This window comes from Calidris pugnax, unplaced genomic scaffold, assembly GCF_001431845.1.
Source record: "Calidris pugnax isolate Ruff unplaced genomic scaffold, ASM143184v1 scaffold24, whole genome shotgun sequence".
NCBI classification, from domain to species: domain Eukaryota; kingdom Metazoa; phylum Chordata; class Aves; order Charadriiformes; family Scolopacidae; genus Calidris; species Calidris pugnax.
The window spans coordinates 37,244,688-37,267,869 of NW_015090922.1; the positions used below are offsets into that span (position 1 = coordinate 37,244,688).

At 36.9% G+C, this 23,182-nt stretch overlaps 1 protein-coding gene across 1 annotated transcript in view; it reads right to left on the reverse strand.

Annotated features, from left to right (window-relative positions):
* SYNE1 (spectrin repeat containing, nuclear envelope 1) overlaps positions 1 to 23,182 on the reverse strand; it is a 315,179-nt gene that overhangs the window by 143,245 nt on the left and 148,752 nt on the right. The window contains exons 58-75 of the mRNA XM_014950654.1: positions 22,379 to 22,522; positions 21,891 to 22,046; positions 19,928 to 20,092; positions 18,367 to 18,539; positions 17,309 to 17,462; positions 17,016 to 17,159; positions 15,057 to 15,221; positions 14,311 to 14,562; positions 12,769 to 12,924; positions 11,916 to 12,086; positions 10,881 to 11,207; positions 9,702 to 9,854; positions 8,195 to 8,362; positions 6,982 to 7,158; positions 6,005 to 6,151; positions 4,659 to 4,784; positions 2,957 to 3,133; positions 396 to 661 (exon numbers count right to left, since the gene is read on the reverse strand). Of these exons, the coding sequence (XP_014806140.1) occupies positions 396 to 661; positions 2,957 to 3,133; positions 4,659 to 4,784; positions 6,005 to 6,151; positions 6,982 to 7,158; positions 8,195 to 8,362; positions 9,702 to 9,854; positions 10,881 to 11,207; positions 11,916 to 12,086; positions 12,769 to 12,924; positions 14,311 to 14,562; positions 15,057 to 15,221; positions 17,016 to 17,159; positions 17,309 to 17,462; positions 18,367 to 18,539; positions 19,928 to 20,092; positions 21,891 to 22,046; positions 22,379 to 22,522 (3,221 nt within the window). The remainder of the gene's footprint in view (positions 1 to 395; positions 662 to 2,956; positions 3,134 to 4,658; positions 4,785 to 6,004; positions 6,152 to 6,981; positions 7,159 to 8,194; positions 8,363 to 9,701; positions 9,855 to 10,880; positions 11,208 to 11,915; positions 12,087 to 12,768; positions 12,925 to 14,310; positions 14,563 to 15,056; positions 15,222 to 17,015; positions 17,160 to 17,308; positions 17,463 to 18,366; positions 18,540 to 19,927; positions 20,093 to 21,890; positions 22,047 to 22,378; positions 22,523 to 23,182) is intronic.

Here is a 23,182-nt window from a genome sequence, read left to right on the forward strand (position 1 = left end):
TACAAAGCATCTGCAATCATTTAGCAGAAGCGACTAAACTGTAATATAACAGTCTGGTATTTAAATCACAATATTATAATAAAAACCACACATGAAACACAGTAAACACAAATGAAAGAGTTCAAACAAAATAGTCAAAATGCTTCAAATGTCAGAAAATGTTATACCCTGAGATGGGATCAATCAGTACTTGCCTTAAAGACAAACACTGAAGATCTGGCTTCTCAAACTCTTTATTTCAATACATGTCATTGTCCTATAATTAATAAGGGAGGCCTGCTTTTAATTAAGCATGGAAAAAGGGATTTTTAGTGCATCTAACTTCAAGACACTCTGTAAACAGCACTTTCAGTGTATATGCACTGTCAGCTTTGTGTGTGCTACTACTTTTTTACCTGGCCAGGTTGTCCCACTCTTTTGTGAGCTTTTCCAAGAAACCTTCAACTACATTCATGCGATCATGATAATCCCCTGTCCTCTGCAGATCCTCCTCCCTCTGTATGAGCAAACTGTGTGCTTGAAGGCAGAGGTCCAGCCACTGGTTGCTCAGGTCCCCTATTTCCTTGTGTTCAGGTGATTCCTGTCCTTCGGTTAGTTTGTTCATCTTCTCGGTCACAGAGGTAAGAGCTGACTGCTTAGACTGCAACTTCTGACTGAATTCCTGAAAAAGATACAAGTCAAAACCAATATGGTGACATCTACTCAAAATTCTTAAGTTGGAATTTAAATAAAAACTCTGAAATAAACAAATCGTGTTAGGACTAATTATCTGCCCAGGCAAATGTTGTGCAGATGTAAATTCGACATCTACTCAAAATTCTAAGTTGGAATTTAAATAAAAACTGTGAAATAAACAAATTGTGTTAGGACACATTTGCCCAGGCAAATGTTGTGCAGATGTAAATTTGAAGAATGGTGCCTTCTCTCCCCTAATCTTTCTCCTCATCTTCTCATGTGAGGACGGTTGTTTATAGAAATGAAAGCAAACCAGAGCAGTTTTCAAGTGCCAGTGATAGACAAAAATCACGATCAAGCCACACCTTGTTGTCCAGGTTTCCAGATTAGCACAGCTCCCACCATACACTGAAACTGCAAGATACTCTAGGTCTCATGAGAATTCATTTTACCGGTACTGTTTCTAGCTCATTTTATTCTTTTTTCCTTTTCATTAGAGACTAAAAATAGGAAACAGAGTCCATGAGTCAGCGAGCCCCCACATCCATACCTCGTTTTGTTCCTGCTTCTACAATAGTGATTGATCAAGACACACCTAATTGCCCAGGTTTCCAGATTAGCACAGTTCTCACCATACACTGAAAGTGCAAGATACTCTAGGTCTCATGAGAATTCATTTTACCGGTACTGTTTCTAGCTCATTTTATTCTTTTTTCCTTTTCATTAGAGACTAAAAATAGGAAACAGAGTCCATGAGTCAGCGAGCCCCCACATCCATACCTCGTTTTGTTCCTGCTTCTACAATAGTGATCATTATCACTGTCATTATTGAAACAAAGCCAATGATTATCTAGGTATGATTGCTATTTAAGTTAATAAATTCCAGAAAATAAAAGAGTTCATCTGGCCACACATTTCTTACCAAATAAGAAGCCAGAGGGAACCCCAAAATCAATACATACAATATACTAAAAACTAAAAGTAACCATATATTTTTCAGCACTTACACACTGTTTAGGGTAAATATAATCTTTCTCCAAATTCTAGTTCCAATAACTGGAACTAAACAACCATGTCCAGCTCCAGCACTTTGAAGACTGAAGGCTGGTACGGGTTCTTGAGAAGAGATGTTACTGCCCAGGTCTGCTTCATTCCCCTTTGTGAATGCTTCAAATGAAGCTAGGCAACTTCAGTTATTGGGGCAAATTCTAGGAAAAAATACACATTGTGCCACATCTGACTGTGTATCAGATGCTTGCCTTTCATAACAATCCAAAGTTACTGTCCCAAATAGTGAAGATATACAGACTCCTGCTTCTTCCTAGGTGGAAATCATCATCTCTGGAGGTATTTAAAGGACAGGCAGACATAGTGCTTAGCAATATAGTTTGGTGATGTTTTTTATCAGTGTTAGGTTGATGGTTGGACTACATGATCTGAAAGGTCCCTTGCAACCTAGACAATTCTGTGACACTATGGTTCCAATGATAGCTAGAGTGTAACAGCTCTCAGTCTATGCTGTACTGAGTTAGCTTCAAGTCCTATGACTTTGTTCAAACACTTGTATAGAACAGACATGAAGAGGAAGTGCTGCTTATTTTTCACCTAACTCCTATCATATCAGAAAAAGAATGCAGCGAAGTCTAGACCAGAACTGCAAACCCCAGACATTTAATCATTTATCAAAGAAATAATCTTGTTTCTCGGTTTCTTCTTGCTACTTTACTGGTGTTTGTGATATGTGCAGTTTGGCCATAAAAATTCTCTCATCTGTAAATGAATGAGTGAAGATCTGAAGGCATCTGTCTTGCTATTTTGGGTAAAATTGATTAGGTTGCTATTTTACCTATTTTGCAGTGGTTTTCAGAGTCCAGCAACATTGTATCGTTTCCTAGACTAATTCTGAAATAGATCCAAATAATTTAGACGTACTGGAATCAAAGAACTTAGCAAGCACAAATTGCAGATCTTATCTTCAGGCCCACTGTGACCAGCAATCAGCTGAAACTATGATAGTCTATTAAAAGTGAAGGCAAATCAGAACAGTAGGCTGAAAATTGTCTACTGTTGAAAAAACATACCCAGAAAAATATTACAGTGTTTTGCTTTCTGTGTCACCCTGTAGCATCAGGAAGGAAACCCTCTTTCCTTTGTCTTTGCTCTTGCTTAGAACATTATTAGCAATGCTGTGCAATACATGCACATAACATGAATTATAATAATATCAGCCACAGGATGAACTTCTTCCTTACCTATTGTTCTTAACCTAAAGTCTCCTTACCTTAACCTGGAGTACCATATTCTGAGCAATGTTTAGCTCCAACTCTGCCCCTCTCCTTTTCAAATTCTGTAGTTGTTGATCTGCATCCTGGAAATATATCCAGAGCTCAGCCTTCATTTGTTTGATCTCTTCCCAACCTTGCGCCAAATACTGAGAATGCATTATCTGTTGCTCAATCTAGAAGAAAAGAAATTAAAAGGAGTAGGAATGCTTTAATGCAGCTATTTTTGGAGAATGGAGGATGAATACCATTCTTTCTCTGAGCACAATACTGTACTAACAGCAAATTTCTGCACTAGATTCTGAAGGGGCTAATATTATCCACAAAAAGAGTCTTAACCTTTGCAAGTCAAAGGAAAGCTGGGGAAAAAAAAAAGAATTATCATTCACCCTTGAAAGAAGAAACTGTATTTATGAGTGTGTGTATTTCAAAGTGTTCTTAGTCTTCTATTAAAGTTTAAATTAAAATTAACCGTATGATTTAGTCTACTGTATGCCAAGCATATTTCTGGACTCTGCTCTACATGCTTTTGCAATGACTAAATAAAAACTTAAACTAAACACTTTAATTTGCTTAGCCTGGTTATTTTGCCTATATGCCTTTAGTGAAATGCCAATAAGAAGAATCCTTACTGGATCTGAGCCCATCAATCACCTTAAACCAACAGTCCCACAGCTTATTTTGCTCCAAATACAGCAGTAGGGCACCTCTAAGGTTTAGACACTCAACCAGCTTAATATATCTCAGCACTGTACCCTCTGTGATTTCTTAAAAACATTTTGGATTTTTTATATATAAAAGGAGAATCTTACTCTGATGTTGGGGATACTTTTGAGCTATTCAGTATTTGGACTGCCATTTTTTAATGGATTGCTTGGATTTGTACAATTTGCGTCTCTGGTATGGAATACTGTTACTCTCTAGATTAGATTTTTACTCTTGGTAGAAGTAGTTTCAAAAGTCTGTGTGTGTGTGTATGTGAAAAATTTTCATGTTTATGACAGGAATACTCATGATGTTACTTTCCCAATAACTCTTAAGTTTATAATTTTAGTTTAAAATGAAGTATTAAACTACTTAAAATTCAGGTACACTTCTGTGAATTCATATGCTGAAACAGATGCATGCTGATTTATGAATAGAACCATCATAATTTTATTCTTATAATTAATATTTTAGTATATCCTAATAAGAACACCAGTCTACTGATGAATAAATAACAATAAAATATGTCTAAACTTAATAAAATACAGAGAAGAATAGACTGAACTGTGTTTTATGAAAACAATAACTTGTCTCAGGTTTTCTTCCACAGAATGTTATTTGTGTGGCTTTAGGCCAACATCTTGTAACATTGCCTATGTGTTTTTAGCAACCCTTGTCATGTATCTTTGTGTTGTAACATTGCCTATGTTTTTTTAGCAACCCTTGTCATGTATCTTTGTGTCTTTGCATTACTACAGGAGAGCAATGTATGGATTTCATTAAAAAAAAAAAGTAGAAAATAAAAACTATTTCTAGAAGAAATACTTCAGATGAAAGTAAAAAGATATTTGTCTAAACCACTATTTCTAGAAGAAATACTTGAGATGAAAGTAAAAAGATATTTGTCTAAACCATTACCCAATATGACCTTTTTAAAAGAGGACAGATCAAGGCAGTTAAAGCTCTAAATAGGATTAAAAGCAGGTTATCATGTACCGTTTGTTTTGTGTGTTGAATATCTGTTGCTGTGCTCTTCACTGTGGCATCTGACAGGTCACACATGGAACACAGAAGATCCAAGTAGGTATTGGCCTGCTCCTGCAGAGCTCGGAAATGTTTCACCTGAGGGAAGACAAATAAATCCTCAAATTATTTCCACAGTCTCAGAATTTATCTTTTTCTTATTACAATAATGTATTTGAATATTTTCACTTTAGCTTATTACTTCCAAAAGATGAAATGTATATATATATTTTTTTATTAGGTAAGGCTGCTTTGTCATAATTATGGAAAAGAGTAACTCTTATTGTTTATCATCCACATCCAGTTACTAAAATTCTTAGTAACATATGCATTACCTAGTTTATTTCACTATAAATAATGCGTTGGATAGATACACACCGTTTCAACATGGTGACTTACTACCCTGAGGCGAATGGGAAGCAGGGCTTTATCCAATTATTAAAGTGTCATGTTGCCCTGTGAATACCTACGAAATTCTCCGGTGTCTGACAGCTCATGGGGAATCCAGCCCAGTGGCACAACACGCTTCCCCAACCCTTCTGAAACCCTCCCAGTACCTACAGTTGCCAAGATCAGACTCTGCTCTCCTCACCTGTGTGCTGATGGTCTGCGCATCATTGGGAAGGCGCTGCCCTGCTGGCCCCACTCTCACCCCCTGCTCCCCCAGCCCTTGCAGAGCTGCCAGCCAGAGTATTTCAAGATCTCTATTAAGCCACGTGGCAGATGAGAAAGCCCTGAACTCCAGCATTTTTGGTACCATACCAGTTTAATTTGAAAACAAGGGACAAATCCAATGTAAAATACATGAAGTTACTAAGAATAATCAAGAAGCAAAGAAAGACACGATTCTTAATGGCTAATGTGGACTAGAGGCAGTTCTATGCTTTTAGGCTGAAAAATTATTTTACATGCCTGAGAACAGACTCTGTGTCCATGGTGCTATGAAACCAGCTCTCATATAGGAATATCAGTAGGCAGATGGGCAATCAGGCAAACAGAAAGACACAATCTCTGTGTTAAAACACATTTGTGAAGTATCTGAGCAGGTTTATCTAATCAACCAATATTTTTTTTTTTTTTTTTTTTTTTCAGGTAAAATATTTCTAAGCATTAAGCAGAGCTAGCAAAAGCCCTATATGGTTTTTCAGCTACCATTATTTTTCACTCAAGGTATTCCTTTTGGAGCTGGGAATAAACAGCGAAGCTACAGAGCCCTCTGAGAAGGTCAGAGGGACTATCTAATTTCTATTAATATAAAGCTCTTACCTGAACTCACCTTATGAAGAATAACTGAGCATTTTCAAATGCTGAACTTTTACCTGTTTAACTGCATCTGCCAGACTGAAAGGTGGCCAGGTAGTTGGCTTTAGCTCTGACTGCACTGTAGACAGCCAAGTCTGGCACTGTTGCAGGGTATCCTGATGATTAACATGCTTCTGGAGTTCATGTTCCAAACTCTGGTACACCTAAAATAAACACATTTTAAGGTGATTGCATTTGCAAGCACCATTATTGGCTCTCCAACCTCTAAAATGACAGATAAAACAGAATTATAAACTAAAATAACTGTGGTTATTTTAGCCCTTGTAGATAAAAGTATCAAGGGATGAAAGCTCATTAAGCTACCACTGCATCTTGCTAATTTGTGGAAAAGATGGACAGTATCTAAGGCACAGCTTCTGGAAAGAAAAAATAAAGATGCAATTGAAGAGTATTATGTTATTTCTTTAGTGTTCAACATTTTGCTATTTATCTAGTATGAGGTTTTATCTACTTCTACAAATGTTACTGACAGTGAAATCTACTTTTGGGGGTTTTATTTTGTTTGGGGTTTTGTTTTTTTAGACTATGCTAGCTTGATCTCCTAATGGGATTTACAGAATGACCCAGCTAGCCCTTCTTAACTGTATATTCTGGTTTTACTAAGAGAGACAGTATTTCCTAGCACATAGTTAAGACCTGTTATGTATCTATGCAAACTACTGACAGCAAGAGTTCTAATTTCTTTGCTGCAGCTGCTCAGAAGCTAGTGTAACATGAAGGCATTGAGGGTGTGCGGAGATGAAGGTAAGAACTGGTATGCAGGTAGTTTCACTGGCTGCAAGGCAATATTTGGATCACAACAAATTCAACTGTAGCACAGTAATGATGAGGTGCTACATTATTAACCTGTAGACTCAATTTAAATGGAAATGGTGGAAAGAGTTTTACACCATTTAAAGAAACAAATATTTAGAGAAAAAATAACGCATGGCATTCTTAAATGGCATAAAAACATTTTTGAAACAAGACTTACTCTTTGGGCTGTGCTACATATGGCGGAATAGCTGTCCCTTGTCCCCTGAAGATGGCTTTGTATGTTTTGCTTAAATTTTGCTTGAAGATGTTCAGTGCATTGATCGATCAAGTAATCGCCTTTACTCTTAAGGTTGTTCAAACGATCTTCAAATCCTGCAATTTCTTCCATGATAGCCTAAGAAATAGATAAAGTACTTTTGAAGAAACATTTTAAACTTAAACATGTTCTGCATCACAGCTTTTTAAATAAGCTGCTTTTTTTTTTTTTTTTTCTTAAACATGCTTTGCCTTCAGATTTGGAAAAAAAAAGTTTTCAGACATTCTGTGTTGTTATAGTCAAGATATTAGACTGTAAACTTATTGTAAAATCATTGTCAAAAGTCTATACACAAATATCCCACAGAAACAGCAGTCGCAGTGTCATAATGTGGAAACATATAGTCATGCCCCAAGTCTACTGTTAATCTTCCTTGCATGCTCCCCAGGGCTCCACCAACTTCTCTTGTGTCTAGTAAGGAGGACTAAATCTGATGCTGAATCCAACCATGTTCCATAAGCTCTTCCACTGTAGTCAGTTCTTTCCATTGACTTTGGTGGAAACAAATTTTTATCTAAAGAGGTTGCTTAAAGAATCACACACTAATCACAATGAGTTAAAATATTTCAATATTTGTCCTTGGAACCTCAGTTTCAGTGGGTGGTGGGTGGGATTTTGCTTTCTTTTATGTTCTGGAAACGATTAATCATTAAATTAATTAATCTAGAAATCATCAATAGTAACCATAAAAATGTCTTGACTAAAAGCAAATGAGGAAACGTTACAACCTAATTGGGGGTGGGGTGTGGATATGAAAATTTAGAATATTTTTTAATCCCTAAAACTCCTAGAGCAAAAAATGCCTTAGGAGTAAAATTACCCTAATCTGCTTTTTGTGGTCTATTTCCTGGGACATCTCAGCAAAAATCTGACACAGAATTCAGACCAGCATACAACAAAGCTCTTGTGCAGATGCAGTCTCTTCCAAGAAACTGTGCTAACAAGGTACATTTGTTAACTGCACAAATGACACTGATGATTATTTACACAGAGCAAGAGGAATAAAACAGCTGAATGAAAAATAAATAGAGCCCTGGAGTGAGAGAGACAGACATGCAAAGAAGACAAATTCTATTTTACTGGAGAAAATAAGTTTGCCCAATAGCAAACCTACCTTGTGGTTAGCCAGTTGCTGAGTGATTATTTCAAGACTGTTACTCTCCATGAGATCAGGGCTGACCAGCCTGCTGGACATATGTAATAACCATTTCTCCCCTTCTTGCAAATCACTGTTGTAGTCCTCATGTTCTTTTACTCTCACCTCTAAGGTTTCAACGTATGCCTGCAGGTCCACAATAACCCAAATTAAATATTCAGGTAATTACAATAATTGATACACATCCCCCAACCCACCCTAAATAAGAAACCACCAAGAGCTTGAAAGCATAGTAAGAGAGTTATCTTATAAATTTATATTCCTCTGGGGGACTCTCACATGATTAGACTGTTAAGAAAAACATCAAAGGGATTCCTTGTGTGAATAAACATTCTGGTACAGAGCAGTATTTTCACTCCAGATGAAATCCCATACTTTGAAGACACCGAGGAAAACACCGAGGATCTCCTTTCTTTAAGAAAAGGAACACTGTCAACTTGACATTAAGTGCACTTAGAAACGGTCAATTCACACTTTTTGAGAGACTGGACATGAACTACCAAATATAATGATTTGGTCCCTGCTGCTTATAGCCTTTGTGTGTACATATTGCCTGTGATTGTGGTAGGCAAATTAAGAATGTACACATTGAGTTAAAATGTATTCATTTTTTTTTGAAGAAGGATTTTTCATAAGTTTCTCTACATTTAAGTCATCAACATTACATCTAATGCAACAGATATCAGTTTTGTGGTACAAATCTGAGAAATATCTGTAAATTGAAAATCAACTGTGATAAAAAATAAGTCTGCTATTGGTGGATGGATTGGCAATTACAGACACTTAGGCCAAACATAAGTACTAGCATGGTTTGCAAAGCTTATCCTTGTTAGGAGTATAACCTATTAAAAGCTTTAGTAATAATCATACTTTAGGATGTATTTAGAAGTTTTAAATCTTTCAAAGTACTACAAACATGTGGACTAATGAATCAATTGTAATTAATAATGCTCTTGCTGAATTAAATCAGATCTGTATTGCAGTTCATTTTTTCCAGTGACTTCCATTCAACAACTAAATTAAACTGAGAAGAGGAGACAAAATGGTATAATTTAAGGGCATGTGTCACTTCAAGAAATAATGTATTTAGAGATCTATTGAAAGCAATTTTAAAAAGTAACAATAGGACAAACTAATCACTGATATATTTCCCCTTAATGCTATGAAGACTTCACCTGCCACATTCAAAATTACTTTCAGATACTCTTGTAATTTAGATAGACGTTCTTTCCATATTCAGGAATGCTACTCCCTCTAACACTTTCCACCCTTCCACCCCCCAAAAAAACCAAAACCAAACCAAACCCGAAACAAACAAACCAAAACACCAAGCAAAATAAAATTAATTCTAACCGGCTCTCTGTACAGGGTGTGATGTGACAGCATGAAACAAATAGTCTACTTCTTAAAGAGGGGGAAAAATACAGGAAATTGAAAGAACCTAGTTTTCTCCCTGACTTTGTACCTTTGCTGCGCTGCAGAGTTCCTGGTAACTGCTCTGAAGGTCTTGAATGTTGTTCTTTAGAGTCACATCATTTACCAGATCAAAAAGTGCTTCTCCCTTTTCAATCACTGATTTTATTGAAGGCTCATGGGACAGAACAGTCTGCTGTATGGACTACAATGCAAGCAAGAATTAATATATACATACTGAACACTGAAGATCTATTTCACTAACTTCCCTTTGATCTGAAGCACAGCCTTCTACCATGGTATATATCACCCTTTCCAGATAAGAATAACTTTGCTACTGGTACAGGAGCTATGCCCTGAGACAACTTTGGAGACACAAAAGGAACAATTGCTCTTAGATGAGTAGCTAGTAGCACAGCTGATAATCTGGAACTGGTGAAGGAGAGGGAGTTAACATGTGTGAACAGGCAAGTGCTACAGGTAAAACTTGCTCAGAGGAACAAATTCTGCAAAAAAGTGGGAAAATATCACCAAAGCAACACTGTTTGTTAGCAACAGTGTTTTAGCCACAAATGTAAAGCACAGCACTACACAGGCTGCTGCGAGGAGAGTTAGCTCCATCCCAGCCAGACATTTTTGGAAAATTTTAGTATTTTATAAAAACATCATTAAAAGGAGCAATGGGGTTTGTTGCATATTTTTTCTATTCATTTTTACAACTGGAAAAAAACCCACAAAGCGACTTCACTAAAATCCTAACTAAAAATCACAGGAGGCCATAGCAGCTGACTGTCTTATATGTCAGTTCAGCTGGAACATTCAGCCTTAACCAGAAAGCTGATTAGGCTACTTTAAACAGTGGCGATGTCTGCAGTGAATGACAGACCAACTGAATTCTATCCTTGCTTAAACAACAGTTAACTCTGTTGATATTGATGGAATTACTCATATGTGTACTCATAAAAGAATTTTGCTCCATAACAGGAAATTTTCAGATGTGGAAGCCTTATTAGGACATTCACATTTCAAATCCAGGTCCTCACTCTGGTTCACAGATGCAGGTATCATGCACTTTTTCACTTTATTTGCTGACTTGGACATCCAGATCAGAGACATTTCATACCTCTATTGAGGGAATGAACACTTGAAGAGACAGCTGAATCAGATAATTTATTGCGAATCATTAGGTCAAAATTGATTTATACAGTCTAATGATATAATCCCTTTTTACCTTGTATTTTGACAACTGAGCCTTCTTCTCATAGAGTTCACTCTTTGGCTCTGCTGGAGCATGTAACATGGCTTGGTACTCCATAACCCACTGAGTCTGTGCCTTGTATTTGTCCGAGAACTCCTTTGCAAGCTGAAGGCACTTCTCTGAAGTCATGTGCTCTTTCCTGATGGAGCCAGCCAGCTCTTCAAGCTGTTCCACATGATCTCCAATTTCTTTTCTTAACTGGTCAACTTCATTTTCTTCCATATACTTTATAGCTCGCTCCCCCTTCTCACGGGCAGATTTCAGTAAACTATGGCCTATGTCCATGTCACTCAACAGCAGCTGTGAAGGAAGCATTGGTTAACAGAAAATGTATGCAAGCTCTTGCCTTTTTTTCTTTATTTTTTTTTTATTCATTGTAGTTCTATTATCAGTGAGAGGCTATTTATTTTTTTGTTGTTTTAATTTTTGCCAAAGACACAGAAGGAATTGCTAGGGAAATTGAATGGACTTTTCATTAGATAATTGCAAAGATAAACATAGAAACTGAGGGTTATAAGGAGAGGATTCATACTCCGAATTCTGGAATAGAAAAAAATTTTCCCTTAGCGTATTATGTTTAAGCTGCAGGACATATGAAAAATTCATCTACAACTTTGAGATGAAACATGAGTTTTACTACTGAGTTATTTCAATGAGGAGAAATAGGAAGCACTTCTTGCCATAGTGCATACTGGTATAAAATATACTTGACAGGTTGCCTTGTGAGTGGAATTTATTTTAAGTTTTAACATAAAACAAAACACATACAAACATGCCTTATTGGAAGGACAGGATTATATTATTTAGGACTATTCATAATCCCAAAAACCAAACTGTGATCTAATGTGTATATGACATGAGAAGTCAGGACAGTTTATACTGGGTGGATTTTATCTTTTAGCTTTTCTGGGTAATGTGAAGTCAGAATTTTGAGCAGCTGTTAAGATGCATGTTAAAATCTAGCCTCTTTTTGGACAGAAAGAAAAATTGCATTCAAGAAACCTGTACCTCTAGTTTCTGCACTTTTTTCTCCATTGCTGTTTTATCAACCACGTCAAACTTGGTGATCACATTTCTGAAGTTCTTGTTGGTAGCTCCGTACCAATTTGTGTAAGCGCTAAAAGCCAATTCTGACTCTTCCATACAGCGTATTTCTTCTTCCAGAAACTTTATTTGCTCCTTCAAACAAATATGGAGGGTAGGGGAAGGAAACAAGAATCACCCAGGTGTTTATCATTGCTATTGGCTCAAGGCAGGAATAAATCATTATTTATTAATAAAACCTGATATACTATGATTAAATACATAGGTTTTGAGTAATTTCATATCTAGTGGATAACTCTCACAGGGGTCTTGTCAGGCTATATATATAGCAATCACTATTGTTAAAACTGAGCTAATGCTAAACACTGAAAATGTACTTATATTTTGAAATTTGAATTGTGACTTGTATTACAGTCCTGTAAGACGCATTACTTAAAGTGAACTGAAGACTGTAACTTATCAATTAAAATTTTTCCTGCAACTTTGTGTTTCAGTGATAATCTGAAAACATTTGTCTAGAGGTTGTTCAGCATTCAAACATGCTGAATTCTGAATTTCTCCCCTGAAACTGCCAAAAAACAGAGTAACAACATCCGAATAATACTGAGTATTTTTGAAAGGGCACTATCCTGATTATGGTTCTGTTATACCAATGAAAATCCATATATAAGTATATATATGAATATATATGTGAATATTATGTTATATATCAGAGTAATGAATAAACTCTGATAAAGTCTAATTAAGAAAGTCTGTTTATATATGCTTCTTAATCAACAATTTATGGTGTTATAATGAATTAATTTTCATTACTTACCAAGACATGAAGAAGAATAGTTTGGTAGCGAGATGTAAGCTGCGTAGCCTGGCTTCCCATTGTACTTGCAGTGAGACTTTCCTCTAGTATTTGCTGAGCCAATACCCCAACCTCCTCCACATCATCTTTGTAGATTGTAATTTCTTCATGCCACTTCTATGACAAAGACATTATTCTGTTTATATGACTGATTCAAACATCTTAAACACAACAGGAATTTATTTGTAACTCTCAGGAAACCATTGAAAAGGAAAACAAATACATGGTTGTAAACACGGATTTAAAACAGGAAAGCAAACCAGAATCTGATGAAGGATAAAGTAACGAATATGCTAGAAAATTTATCATACCATATGGACTGCATTTCATTACAATAGATTCAATTTTTTCCCCCCAAATAATAATAGAAATGCAACCTGGATTTCTTATAGAATTTGCCTGAAGTTTTACAGGTGACTGTAAAGCCTAACACAGAATCTCTTCAGATCTTCTTCCTTTGGTTATTCAGACCCATATTTCTTATAGAATTTGCCAGAAGTTTTACAGGTGACTGTGAAGCATAACACAGAATCTCTTAAAATCTTCTTCCTTTGGTTATTCAGACCCATATGTTCTCTTTGCAGTGACTAAAGGAGTATTATTACATCAATACAGCAGAGACCTCCAACACACTTTACTCTTGTTACATGTGCTCTTTGCAGTGACTAAAGGAGTATTATTACATCAACACAGCAGAGACCTCCAACACACTTTACTCTTGTTGGTCACACTTTACTCTTGTTACAACACTAATACATTCCCACTCCAGGACCAATCTTTTTCCTCAGTTATGCCTTCATGTACCACAGAGCATATGAATTCTAGATATCCCTAATGAATTCTAGATATCCCTATGTGATTTCAACATTGGTATAGCCATACCCTTACCAGTAAAATGGGAGGAACCTGTATGTAGAATCCCTCTTGCTTCCACCGTTGTAGGCACCATCTCAGAATAAATTCCAATTCTTCCTGTCATTTTTACAGTGCAACCAGGAACTGATATGGAAACTTCAAATGATACTTTTCTGAAGGAATGCCTTAACTATACTCTTACCTTCATTTGTTGAAGCTGCACCTCCTTTGTTTCTCTGCCAGACTGCCTCCCAGTCCTGATAGCAACTTTCTCCTCCAGATCTGTCAGCCACTCATTAACCTTCTGAAATTTTTTCTCCATTAACCTCAGCCTGCTCACAGTGGCATTTAATTGGCTTCTTGCTTCAGAAAGTCTGTGCTGATAAACTTGCCAATCCTGCCGATACCCTTACCAGTAAAATGGGAGGAACCTGTATGTAGAATCCCTCTTGCTTCCACCGTTGTAGGCACCATCTCAGAATAAATTCCAATTCTTCCTGTCATTTTTACAGTGCAACCAGGAACTGATATGGAAACTTCAAATGATACTTTTCTGAAGGAATGCCTTAACTATACTCTTACCTTCATTTGTTGAAGCTGCACCTCCTTTGTTTCTCTGCCAGACTGCCTCCCAGTCCTGATAGCAACTTTCTCCTCCAGATCTGTCAGCCACTCATTAACCTTCTGAAATTTTTTCTCCATTAACCTCAGCCTGCTCACAGTGGCATTTAATTGGCTTCTTGCTTCAGAAAGTCTGTGCTGATAAACTTGCCAATCCTGCCGTAAGGATTCCAGGGCTCTGTCTTCTATCTGAGGAATGCCCCAGGGAATCACCTCCTCTCTGGCATGGACAGCAGCATTCAATAATGCTTGTCCTTCTGCACAGTGGACCTGCAGCTCCTGGAAAGGCAGAGTTATGGATACATAACTTACATTAAGAGCTTTCATTCACAGATGAAAAACAAAGCCCTGGTTCTCCTTAACACAAAAACAGTTACCTCATGTTGCCTAGATATTCCCTTTAGTTATCTATGGTTGAACACATATTACACTATCTCTAAGAACACGTATGACGGCATGCTGACTTGTAAATCGAATTTCACTATTGTTGGCAAGTGAATTGTAGAAAATTATTGACAAAGCATGCACTAATTTTTTTCCCCTCCTTCTAAGTTTATCATCAGTTCTGAAGCATTAGCTGCCTGAATTGGCATGGGACAGATACAATCCATTTAGCACAGGTTTAAATTCAAAACTTTCCAGATGTGGCAAGCAGACACATATAATGTGATTCCAAGCTGTTCTTGACAAAAAAGAGACACAATTTTTATTCTGTTATTTTATTAATAGGATTATTATTATTTTTTTTTTGCTTAGTGTCACACATTATGTACCTGTAAATCTCGGAGTGTTGCCTCCTGTTTCTGGGTATCACCATCAAGATGTGATAAACAGTCAAGTTTTTCTTGTTCCTTCTCCAGCCATACTTCAAAGGTCTTCAGATTTCTTTGGTACTCTTGATGTAAGTTAAGCAGTCCTTCAGCTTTTGTTACTGCCTCCTGCTTGTTAAAATATTTACATACATATATATATCTTAGTATATCATCAAACCAAGAAAACATAAAACACGGACTTTCATTAAGGTGAAAAGTTTATATCTGATGCTGAGCTTTCCTAGAATTCAGAGTACTTGGATTCTGAGGATGGTTTGATGAATAAAGAGGAGGCAAATGTCAGGATGCACATACTTATCCTAAAGATTTGAAGTTTTGACCTTGGATGAATTTTAAACACCTTATTATCTAATAACAAAAGACTTAATTTCTATATCAATTTAAATTCACTTTACTGAAGCGATTAATAAGAGTATAAGATTAGAAATGGCCTTTTGTATTTTCTTTTGCCAATGGAATAATAATATTCTATTACGGGTATCTGATATCTTTAGGTTTGAAGACTGCTCCAGTCCTTTGTGAGCAGTTCCTACAGAGCACAGTGAGGAACAGAAGGCAAGTCATCTTTGTATGTGGGTGAGCAAGTTACAATAATTTCACAACCCAGCACTAAAATACTACCATATCTGGAATACAGCAGGAAAGGTGTCATATATTAGCATTAGACTAGTCTTTCTAAGCACAAGAAAAGTATACACATAATTCCCATCCTATAAGAAATTATGGGAATAGGCAATTGAGTTTGGATGGAGGCAAGAAAAGCTGTATCCCAGAGCAGCTGGCTACATAAGAAGAAAAACACTTTCATAAAGCAGCTGTGAACCTACTCTCTGCTTTCCTATTTCTAACAGCTCTGAATAGTGGGAGGAAGGAAGAAAAGAGGAATGTTATTGATCTTTTACAGGGCCTGTCCATGCCTAGCAGTGGGAAGAGGGAAAGAAAGAATAGTTCTCTTGCCTCTTGACAATGGCTGCAAGGAATTGCAGGTCTTGGTCTGCTCAGCCCTGGGCTAGTAACCATTGGGAAATCTTGACAGATTTCCCATCTGGCCAAAGAATTATTAAAGGATTTTACCATTCTTTACTTTCCAGCTATTTGCTTTGAACTTTTAATTTCTTCCTAAAGGTTGAATATACTCTTGACACTTAACATCATCACCACAGTTGGGAGTTGGGAAGATCAAAGTCATCTGGAATATTAGGTGGGAAAAGAAAGAAGGGATGTTTCTTGCTACATGAAGGAGGAGGTACAGAGCTCTTGCCTCTGAAATACCATCCACTCCTCATTGTTCCTACTCTGTTGCTCAAACTGAGCAAATTCAGGCAGTTTGTATAGCTTTGTGCAAGAGAAAATGGTAAAGGTTAGATGATCCCTGTGCTAAAAGGAATACTTCCAGATTTATGGTACTAACACTTATCGGTAAATGTAGTAATTTTTTCTGTGTCTTTTGACATTAGAGTCAGTTTACTTGCTAATAATATTTGTGTTCAATATAGTTGTCCGCAATTTGTGAACTACCTGATTGACAGGTTGCATTTACTGCAAAACATACACTTATGCAAATCACAGATTCAGAGCTGCTTCCAACTTTTCAGTCACAACAGGTAAAACCATATCTATGCTGAAGTCAGTAAGACTTTTTACATAGAATTCCTCAGACTATTCACCTGATGATTTTTTCAGATTCAGATTTTTAGAACCCTTCTGAAACGATCTGAAGCTCAGTGGTCCAGGAAGAAAGATTGATAAATCACCCTAATAACTTTCTGTTACATTATTATAGCTGTCCCAAATCTTTTACTCCTCAACTAACTGTAAAATAAATGATTAATGAAAAGACTTTCTCTTTTTCCTTGTCACCCACAAAACAAGAGGGAGTAGTATCAAGAAAAACTGTACCCTCGTTCTGTCTTTGAGGAATTTATACCGCTCCTGAAGGTCCTGGAGTTCAAGCTGAGTGACATAATGCTCAGCCATCCCACTGCCTTTCACTTCAATCGTCTCCAACAGGCTGCTGTGACTCAGTACCTCTTCACTGAGTAGCTGCAAAACAGAAAGAGAAAAACACATTTATGAATGAGCAGCATTAAAAAAAAAAAAAAGACCACAGATTAATCTTTCAGTTATTAATCTTTTTTGTTGCTTATGAGGTGATATGGTCTTGTTGCTGGTTTGTTGTGAAGCAAACACACCTTTGCTTTGCTGAGGGCAGATGTTTTTTCTCTCAGTTCAGGATACTGCCTTTCAGAAGCATTCATACTTGCTTCTACTTTATCCATCCAGCTGGAAAACTGACGTACATCATCCTGGTAACTTGTCCATTTGGACAGAGCTCCTTCCAGTTGGCTGTAATTTAAAAATACATAGTTATTGTGATAGCAGAGGTTGTCATGCTATTTAAGCAGTAGCACATAGTCATATACAGTTATTCTAGACTATATTTATAAGAAAGATATATCACAAGTTAAGCAGTCTGAGACAGCTGTTAAAAACCTACAGGTTTCAACTAGGAGCACTGTTTGGCTGATTGAAATAAATTAAGTTTTCCCAACTTGGAATAGTAAGGAGGTCTGTAAATTGTGTAGCTAGCTGACATGTTCTAGCTCTAGTAAAAAAAAATGCAACTGAAAGCGTAAGATCCAGAATCACAAATTTTCTGTCCCTTTGCATACCTTCAAAAGTTGCTGCATTCTAATGTTTAATTACGTTTGTTGTTTTAATTGAAATTCGCAACTAGTGATGCTGCACCAAAGAAGACTACATTTTTTTGTTTGTATTTCTTCATTCTATCACTCTGAGAATCACTACAGGACACTGTAATTACAGTACCTTTTGTGAAACGCTACCAAGTGGAAAACGACACAGGATCTTCACAGAGGAATCATTAATGTCTGTGACAAGATATTCTCATTTCTGAGAACAATTCAATGCATCCAGTGCAACTCAAAGTAGAATTTACAATAAGATTACGAACCTGGAACCCACTTTTAAGAATATATTGACAATAAGTGTTAACAAAGCTTAGGTCCCTCACAGTTTCCTCCCCTCTTACTATTTCAACTGAATACATTGCTTAAGGCCTCTAGACCTGCAATGTTAGGCATATGCAGTCACTTTATGTGAATTCATATATGCAGTCATTTTATATGACTTTGACTCTTGTAATAATAAAACCCTGGGAATTAAATTTTCAAAAATTTTGACAGTGCTTTATTGCTAAGCATCATTCTGTACCTCATACCCTGTTTACCTCTTGCACTGGATACAAGCAGACAGAAGAGAAGCCCAGTTGTCCTTCAGGCTTTGCAACTGCCGTTCAATCACTGGTAGTCCCTCCAGAGAAGTATTTTGCAGAACAGATTCCCCTCTTGTCAGAACCATTTTCATTTGGATTTCTTTTTCTTGTTTCACTGCTAGCAGTGCCTAAAAAGTTAGCAGATATTATTCTACTTTTATCATTAACTGGTCAAGAACATACTAACTGGCTTTACTGGAAAATAAGCTGATCAAATTTAGCAGCTCATACAAATGGTCAATTGGAAGAGGGACAGTGGGGTTCACAGCTGGGCTTCACAAAGAAAAAAATTACTTTCAAAGGGTAGGTCTAGATCATTAAAAACAAAAATAATTAGTTGCCAGGGAAGTTTTCATGGAATCTGTGCAGGTACTTACAGTGCAGTGGAGAAGGTACTGTTGGTTGGAAAAGCTGACATTCCAAAGGGAATGTCATTTAAATGGAAAGCAAGATGATTCATTCATAGAGAAAACAAGAAGTGATGACAAAGCTGTTCTACAGGGTTGAAATACAGTTCTACACCTCTAGGATCTTTTTGTAACACAAAGGTACCACAAGATGATTCATTCATAAAGAAAAGAAGAGGTTATGACAAAGCTGTTCTATGGGCCTGAAATACAGTTCTACACCTCTAGGATCGTTTTGCAACACAAAGGTACCAACACATAAACTCAGTAGACTATCAGAAACGTCGGCATAGAGACTTCAGCTCCTGGAGCTGTACAGCTGCAAACTAACAGCTTCTAACAATAAACAAAGTCATGAAAAGCCTGAAAGCAGGAACCTGAAAGACTCAGCAAACAAAAGGCAAAATATAATTTTGGTATTTTGCCACAGACTCTTAGTATTTCATGTATCCTTATAATTTTGAGGACTTGTCTGTATTTTGGCTCAAAAATTGAGACATCAATAATATGAAAAGTATAGTTTTCTGAGCACTGCCATTCAACATCTTTTGTGCAGTAATATCAATAGATGCTATTTTCTTACTGTAGTCACCATTTTTAAAGCAAACAGCTACAGGAAAAGCTGTTTTGAATCATTCATATCGCTTCTAAGATCTAGGACATTATATATTAAACTAACAGAAGTGAATATCCTACTTCTTTCATTTAACCTTCAGCAACCACACAACATCTTTTGAGTTTTTTTAAGAATTTGCATATATGCAGTTTTTCATGTCATAAAGGCCCCTATATCCTTCTTAGAGAAAACTTCTAATGGCCTCTTTCATCTGTAAATAGAGTTATTTTTGAGTAAATTGAAAAATCAATGTCTGAACGACAACAACTAATGTAAAGTATCCTGTATTTGCAATCTTCTTACAGATCTAAAAAGATCCCTATATCCTTCTCAGAGAAAACTTCTAATGACCTCTTTCATCTATAAATAGAGCTATTTTTGAGTAAATTAAAAATCAATGTCTGAACGGCAACAACTAATGTAAAGTATCCTATATTTGCAATCTTCTTACAGATCTAAAAAGAGCAAGTTTTGGAGTCTATTGTTTCCATACCTCTAGCTTTAACATCCGGCTGTCCAGAACACTCTTGTCTGCCGTGGGATGACAGTAGGAATCCAGCATGTGAACTGCATCAGCCACCCAGTCCTGGAGGTCCTTGACACTGTGTGAGAACTGCTGGTGCTCCGCTACGACCCTATCCATTCTGGAAACTTTCTCCTGCAATTTATACAGCAATTAGCACCAATAGCCATTCAAAGGATTGCTTATTCCTCATACCTACTTATGGATTTTTAGAAGGTGTTTCATAAACTACAGTCAGAAATTTTCCTCATACATTGATAATTACAAGTACACTTACTGGAGCATGGAATGAATTTTGCATACGCACACACACACACAAGAAGTTGTCCATATATAATATACAAGTGAAAATTTCAGAGATGCCTTTCGTTTACACACACACACATACACAAAGTTGTCCATATATAATATGCAAGTGAAAATTTCAGAGATGCCTTTCGTTTGTTTTCTAAATGTAAAGCTTCATCTAATTGTCTCCTCTGATCCAAAGTAGATGAGAGTTTTCTAGTTTCACTTTTTCTCAAACATCTGGTAATTCACACCTAAACTCCACTTCAGTGTTGCAACTGAAGGTAACTTGTGAAATCTGCCAATGCACAAGACAGATTTAAGCTTGTGAAACTATGCCACTGAAACAACATTACTTTGTTAATAGTTGGAAAAGAAAGGCCTGTTTTCCTCAATGACTCCCGCTGGTATAGCCATCATTCTGAAAAAATTACTGACACTCATGCTCGAGTTACATTGTTGAAAGGTCTGAGGTGAACAGGAACAGAGTGTGTTTCACATGGTGACATAGAACCAAAGTCAAGCCAGTGAAACAGGCTTACGAAGTTACAGACAGGGATCTTTCTCAAGCATCCATGGCTATCTAAAGAATTTCAGGATTTCTGCCATAGGCTGGATCCTATGTATCCTCTGCCTCAGATTCCCTCTTCTCATCCTGACATCTCCTACAAGTTCTGTTCACATAAGCCAATGTTAGTAACTAATGCATCTTTCCCTTCCTCATTTTGCAGTAATGAAAACTTATTATGGCCATGTATACAATCACTTCCAGTAAGTCATACAGCTCTAGACATTCTTTATCATTTTTATTTCCACAGAAAAATTAGACATTAAAAACCTAGCAACTACCCAAACATAAATACTTTCTAAATTGAATTTTTATCCTATAATGCGCTTCCAAAATCCTTAATTATTCTCATTACTGTAGTTAACTATATGCCTAATTCAATATCAAGCCTCCTTCACGACTGGAACTTTGTGAAAATTAACAGTCCTAATATGAATGCCCGTCTTATCTGTTTACACAATAGAGATAGTAGAACTATGAAATGGTGAAGCAAGTCAAGCATCACTCAATTAAAGAGTTAGGTTGAACTCTTATTTCTTAGCCTGATGCTTCAGAGAATGGCCTATGCCTCCCCTTCAACCTTCAAAAGCAGCCTAAGAGGTAATTTTTTTAGTTTAGGTTAAGACGCTGACAATGCAAATAATTAATCAGTATTGTAGGATGCAAGAAAGTAGTAACTTCTCTGTATTCTGTATTTTCTAACAAAAATAATTCCCCTAAGTTTTGAAAAAATACTTCTTTCATGTGCCACTTATTACAAAAATAAATATCCTCAATACTCAAAATTATCAAAATCAAACCTGATTACTGAATAATCCGGTGGGGTTTATTTTTTAATCAAAACACATTTAAAAAAGAAATATATATAAAAAAAAAATCACAATTCCATTTTGTTGACGCTCCATGGAACTATCCAGGTCCTTACTTTCGACTTTCTAAAGCCAGTGTGAAAAACAAGATAGCTGAGACGTACCACAGAGCAGACAAGCAAGACAACTGCAGTGCTTCACATTTCAGTCTCTTTCCCCCACATACATCAAATGAGCTGCTTAAAAGCACATACAAGGAATGCATTACCTTTGTCAGATTGCTTAGAGTAAGATACTGAGAAGACAACTGAGACACTCTGCGCATAAAGCTTTTGCTGACAGCTTGCTCTTCCCACAGCTGCTGAGCTTTCTCTTTTAGCCTGTTGAGCTGATGCTCGTGGCAGCTTATTTCCTCAAGGACAGACTGTAAAGCACAAGCACGTTAATAGTAAGAGTGGGTGCAAGAACGGAGGAAAGAGAGAAGCATGAAGGCCCCACGAAAAATAGAAGTGACATATGGCAAGCTTGCTGAGACAGGCACACCATACAGCTACAGAAGTGAAGCAGAATGTCCTAAGAAATGTGGAGATGCAGAACCTGATGAAACAGGATCATGAAGAGCAATCCTTGAAAACAGTTCTCATCTTATTTAGAGGTCAGGATGCTAGAATGATCAAGCTTTTGTAAGAAATCAATGAGGCCAGGAGGATGGGACAGGAAGGCCTGGATGTGGTAAAAAGGGTTATAAGAGGTCACCTGCAACTTTTGCTGTTCTCTCCTCTTGGAAGGAAGATCATGGAGCCGACTGCTGCTTCCTTGCACTATCCTCTCAGTTGTGGTCAGCCACTCCTGCAGAGGCTCAGCAGTTGCTTCAAAGTCCTTCATCTGGACTTTTAAGTTCTGGGAAGAGGTACAGGTACAATTTTATCAGCAGTCCCACTGCACTGGGCATAACTGTAACACATAACACACAGATCAAGCACACAAAAAAGGATACACAATTGCAGCCAACCACTACACAACTCTTCAAGATAAATTACACCAGCCCTGCTCCTTCCCATCTCACAAACAGACACTGAAAGAAGTCTGAGAGAACACCTCTTTAAGGGGCAAAATAGAAGCCACAATGTGGGTTATGTCTACACAGTCGAGGGGAGGCTGAAGCAAATTTCCTCTGCTTTACAGCTTTACAGATCTTACCAGCTTGGACTCAATGAGTTTAACTCGCACAGCAAGGGCACTCTGAAGAAAGGCTAATTTGCCATACAAGTTACCTAACATCTGACTGCAGTCATTCACACTGACCCCTCCTTAAATGGGCTGCCACTATTCCTAGATGATTGACTAAGTTCAACCCAATTCTGGTGATCATTTCTGGTTATATTCTGTTTCAGTATAAAATTTGGTTATAAAAATGTGTGTGTAAAGGCATATGTAGGTATTCCTTTGGGGCCTATATATTTTTATTATAGGCTTATTCTGCTGTATTTGAAAAAAAAAAAAAAAAAAAAAAAACCCACAACTGAATTCATGGGGAATAGAAACCTGGACAGCAATGCT